At 40.9% G+C, this 4,969-nt stretch overlaps 1 protein-coding gene across 1 annotated transcript; it reads left to right on the top strand.

The window, feature by feature from the left end:
- The first annotated feature begins 826 nt into the window (after positions 1–826).
- Positions 827–3,049, top strand: LOC134215950 (elongation factor-like GTPase 1). The gene is given in 4 exon segments (XM_062695018.1): positions 827–1,279; positions 1,384–1,676; positions 1,678–2,704; positions 2,757–3,049. Coding segments are annotated over 4 exon segments (1,962 nt in total). The 3' UTR covers positions 2,946–3,049.
- Positions 3,050–4,969: the final 1,920 nt, after the last annotated feature.

The raw sequence follows: 4,969 nt of genomic DNA, 5'->3' as shown, positions 1-4,969 counted from the left end.
TTCTGGTAAATGCGATTGACCGTGAACAAACCGCGGGCTGTTATGGCAGCCTATAACCATGGAGCACCTAAACGACTTCGAATTGGCTGATGATGTTACGCTAGCGAAACATGTGTACAGTGGAGAACACCAACGGCTGCAGGTGTTCATTAACGATCTGCGGTATATAATTCGGGCCTGGTGGCCTCAAACTGGATCTCAAACAACGAGCTCCATCGTCGTTGTCACCAGAGGCAGATAGCAACAGAAATTCGGATCGGAAGTGGGGCTGGACGGCCACACTCTACGTAGGGGCGGAAACGAAATCTGTAAACAAGCATTGACTGGAATCCAGCGGACATCGCAGCAGAGGCAGACTCAGAGGCTCGGCGGCGGCCTCAGTAAAGAAATAAAAAAGTCGACCGAAATCTAACCTGGCAACAGGTTAAAGCGAGCCGGCAACACTCAGGATGGAGATCTTTCAAGTCGGCCCTTTGCACCACCGGAGGTGTACAGGATCCATAAGTAAGTAAGAGTTAATAAACCGCCCGTTAAAATTCTCGACGCTTTTTCAGTAACAGGCTTGGCAGTTATGGCAACCACTCTTCTGCTCTCATACGCCATGGGTTTAATTCCAGATCGTTTCCATCTCCATCATTGACCATTCTAGCAGTCACTGCTAGAAGTGAATCAAAACTATTTCTGTTTTCTTATTTGAAAAATAAACGAGCTGATTATATAATTTTGATCCTGTATCAAAGATTTTTTCAAGCAAAATTTGTTTTTGAAAAAAACAATGAAGCGTTCTTCAGAAAAATAATAACAACTACCGAAAAAAAAGTTAAAGATGAGAGATGTTTCATATCTGGAGAAATCTCTTCTAGAGATGGTCGTGAGCATTGTACCACATCCGCGTATGATTCCGCAGATGAAAGCTGAGAAGTTGCTCTGCTCTAGGATGGAAGACTTTCATTCATTCCCGGATCGAACGCAACGACTAAGGGAAGATATTCTGAACTGTGATGCTGGAAGTGAAACATTGATTGTGTTCATTTCGAAAATGTTTCCTGTAGATAGGAAAACGTTGCCACAATCCGTGGCAGATAGTTTATCTAAAATGACGTTGTTGGAGGACTGCGTTGAGCAGGATGATTGTGAGGAAGCCTTTCTTGCTTTTGCACGAGTCTACAGCGGAACACTAAAGCAAGGTGATAAGGTGTACGTGATAGGTCCAAAGCACGATCCTAGAAATCTGTTGTCGGAGAATTACGATTTGGAAGCATCGCCACACATAACACAGGTAGGTAAGCAACTATGTGCTAGAAAATATTATTCTCGATTACCAAATATCAGAAGACAATTGATTACATTTTAACTCATTTCAACTGTATATGCATTTTACAGGTAAATGTAGATCATCTATTTATGTTGATGGGTCGACAATTGGAGATGATCCCGTCCGTCCTGGCAGGAAGCATAGCAGGAATTGCTGGTCTCCAGAATCACGTATTGAAAACGGCAACCCTCAGTAATACTCCCTACTGTCCTCCATTTGTGGACCTGCCAGCGATAGCTACTCCGATTCTTAGAGTTGCAGTCGAATCCAAGGACATTCAACACATGCCAAAGTTGGTCCGAGGATTGAAACTTTTGAATCAAGCGGATGCTTGCGTAGAAGTCCGCATCCAGGAGAGCGGAGCACGTGCTCTTAACTCTAGGGGAGGTCCACTTGGAACGATGTATCAAGGATCTGGAAGATACCTACGCCAAAGTCAAACTCAATGTATCCAAGCCGATTGTTCCGTTCAAGGAGACGATTGTTAAATTTGTTCCTACTTCCGAGGAAAACCCAGAGGAAGAAATTGCGAAAGAAAGAGAACGAGATAAAACTGTGACGATCTACACACCTAACAAACAAAGCTTTATCAAACTGATCGCAATTCCTCTACCAGACGAAGCGACTGAGCTTCTAGAACGATGTAATTCCCTTTTGAAGGCATTAGCCAAGGCTCATGAGGCGAAGGAGATTTCGCACAATCTTAAAGAATCTCTGGAAGAACTCAAAGTTCGGCTTAGTAACATTTTTACCGAATGCGAAACTGAAGATCTGCAATCAACTTCAGTGGATAAAATTTGGAGTTTTGGTCCGAAGAAAAGTGGCACCAACATACTGATGAATTATTCCTCTTTCTGCCATCCCTCGGTGTGGAGTTTACGACAAAGCTCCACTGAGCAAGTAACCGACATACGGCAGAGTTTGGAATCATCCTTCGTTAATGGATTTCAGTTGGCTAGTTTGGCAGGACCGTTGGCAGACGAACCAATGCAGGGTGTTTGTTTTATTGTGCAGGAATGGAATATTGCCGCTCCTGATACGGAAGCCGATGAATCAAGTTCCACTGTTTTATCACATGGACCCCTTTCTGGTCAAATAATGTCCATCGTCAAAGAAGGCTGCAAGAAGGCATTCCAGAGTCAGCCCCAACGGTTGGTTCATCCGATGTACAGCTGCAACATCACCGTCAATTCGGACGTTCTAGGCAAACTGTATGCAGTGATCGGTCGGAGACAGGGCCGAATCGTTTCGGCTGATCTGATCGAAGGAAGCGGACAGTTCGACGTTAGTGCTCTGATTCCGGTGATCGAGTCGTTCAATTTCGCCACCGAAATTCGCAAGCAGACGTCGGGTTTGGCAATGCCACAACTGGTGTTCAGCCATTGGGAGGTAATTTCTGGATAAAACATTTTCAGTACGGTTATTGACATCACCTTTTCAGATCGTGAACATTGATCCCTACTGGGTGCCGAGCACGGAAGAAGAATACGAACAGTACGGCGAGAAGGCGGATTTCACCAACATTGCCAAGGTTTATATGGATTCGATTCGAGAACGGAAGGGACTGTCAGTGGAGAAGAAAACTGTGGAGCACGCCGAGAAACAACGGACCCTTTCAAAAAATAAATGATGTTGTTGATGTTTCCTCCTGATGCTTTATGTATTAAATGTAAATAATTAGCAAGTGGTAGTATTTATATTTAAATTAATAAGAATGTAAATTTTTATCACCGATTCAATATACTATTTGTTGTTTTAGAAGAACGAAGAAACCCAGTCGTCAGTTTCCAGATCAATGGCAAGGCTAATAGCACATACAGACACACCACATGGAACAAACACTAACAACAATTCCAAAAAATCGTATTACTTTTGTTATTATTATTTATTCAGACTAAGACCGAAGTGGCCTGTGCGGTATATAAGAGTCTTCTCCATTCGGCTCGGTCCATGGATACACGTCGCCAACCACGCAGTCTACGGAGGGTCCGCAAGTCATCTTCCACCTGATCGATCCACCTTGCCCGCTGCGCACCTCGCCTTCTTGTGCCCGTCGGATCGTTGTCAAGAACCATTTTCACCGGTGTGAACGATGGATGGTTTTCCCAGCAGCTCATGCAACTCGTGGTTCATTCGTCTCCTCCACGTACCGTCCGCTATCTGCACCCCACCATAGATGGTACGCAACAGTTTTCTTTCGAAAACTCCAAGTGCGCGTTGATCTAAAATTAAATATTACCAGGGGAAATAAGTAAAAAATATTTAATATTATGAACATAAACAATACTGGCAACTGCTGTATTATAATTGTTTCATTTCGAACTGTTCCTTTTCTTCAAAAGCTCTGCAGCTTTCCAACTTTTCCAACAGATGGCTACAAAAAAAGCTAAATGGAAAAGTTGGATCAATGAATTGTTTTAAAAGAGATCGTCAAAGAATAAAAATATTTCGCCAAATTAATTGCAATTTTCGATTTCAAAATTTTGAGGTTTATTATTTACTACGTTACTGAAAAGCTATTATGAGCTAGAGTTCGGGTGTAGATTGGCTTTACTACTGCGATTGTGGTTCCTCGCCTCCAGGGTTTTCTACAAAATATATTTTATTTGCTACACACTTCAGTCTTCAAAATTAAAATGCCCAATTGGCTCTTATTAAAGTTTCTAGAATTGGTTTGGGCCAACATGGTGAATTTTATTTAGGCTTTGAATAAATGCCCATAAGATTGTGCTTATTATATTCACATTATCAAACTGTATCGCGTCTGTCAAGTGTCAATGTGCTAAGTGGTATTATCAATATCTCGAAAATGGACAATACAAGCGACGTCATCAACAACAACACAGGAGAATCCCCGCGGTTTTGAACAGAAGTGGTTCGAGCAAGACTCATCATGGAAGCTAGAGACAGCCAACAAATCCGGTGAACTCTTTCCATGTACCTCTCTTGTACTGTAGCTGAAATAGATTTTGATATTTTCTAATTTCCTTAAATACTCAAATTACCTTATCAACGGTTCATATGTTTGTGGCTTGTAATTAAAATTAAATATTACCAGGGGAAATAAGTAAAAAATATTTAATATTATGAACATAAACAATACTGGCAACTGCTGTATTATAATTGTTTCATTTCGAACTGTTCCTTTTCTTCAAAAGCTCTGCAGCTTTTCAACTTTTCCAACAGATGGCTACAAAAAAGCTAAATGGAAAAGTTGGATCAATGAATTGTTTTAAAAGAGATCGTCAAAGAATAAAAATATTTTGCCAAATTAATTGCAATTTTCGATTTCAAAATTTTGAGATTTATTATTTACTACGTTACTGAAAAGCTAATATGAGCTAGAGTTCGGGTGTAGATTGGCTTTACTACTGCGATTGTGGTTCCTCGCCTCCAGGGTTTTCTACAAAATATATTTTATTTGCTACACACTTCAGTCTTCAAAATTAAAATGCCCAATTGGCTCTTATTAAAGTTTCTAGAATTGGTTTGGGCCAACATGGTGAATTTTATTTAGGCTTTGAATAAATGCCCATAAGATTGTGCTTATTATATTCACATTATCAAACTGTATCGCGTCTGTCAAGTGTCAATGTGCTAAGTGGTATTATCAATATCTCGAAAATGAACAATACAAGAGTGATTCAGAAAATG

This window comes from Armigeres subalbatus, chromosome 2, assembly GCF_024139115.2.
Source record: "Armigeres subalbatus isolate Guangzhou_Male chromosome 2, GZ_Asu_2, whole genome shotgun sequence".
In the NCBI taxonomy this organism is placed as follows: Eukaryota; Metazoa; Arthropoda; class Insecta; order Diptera; family Culicidae; genus Armigeres; species Armigeres subalbatus.
This window is presented reverse-complemented; position numbering and strand designations above follow the sequence as displayed.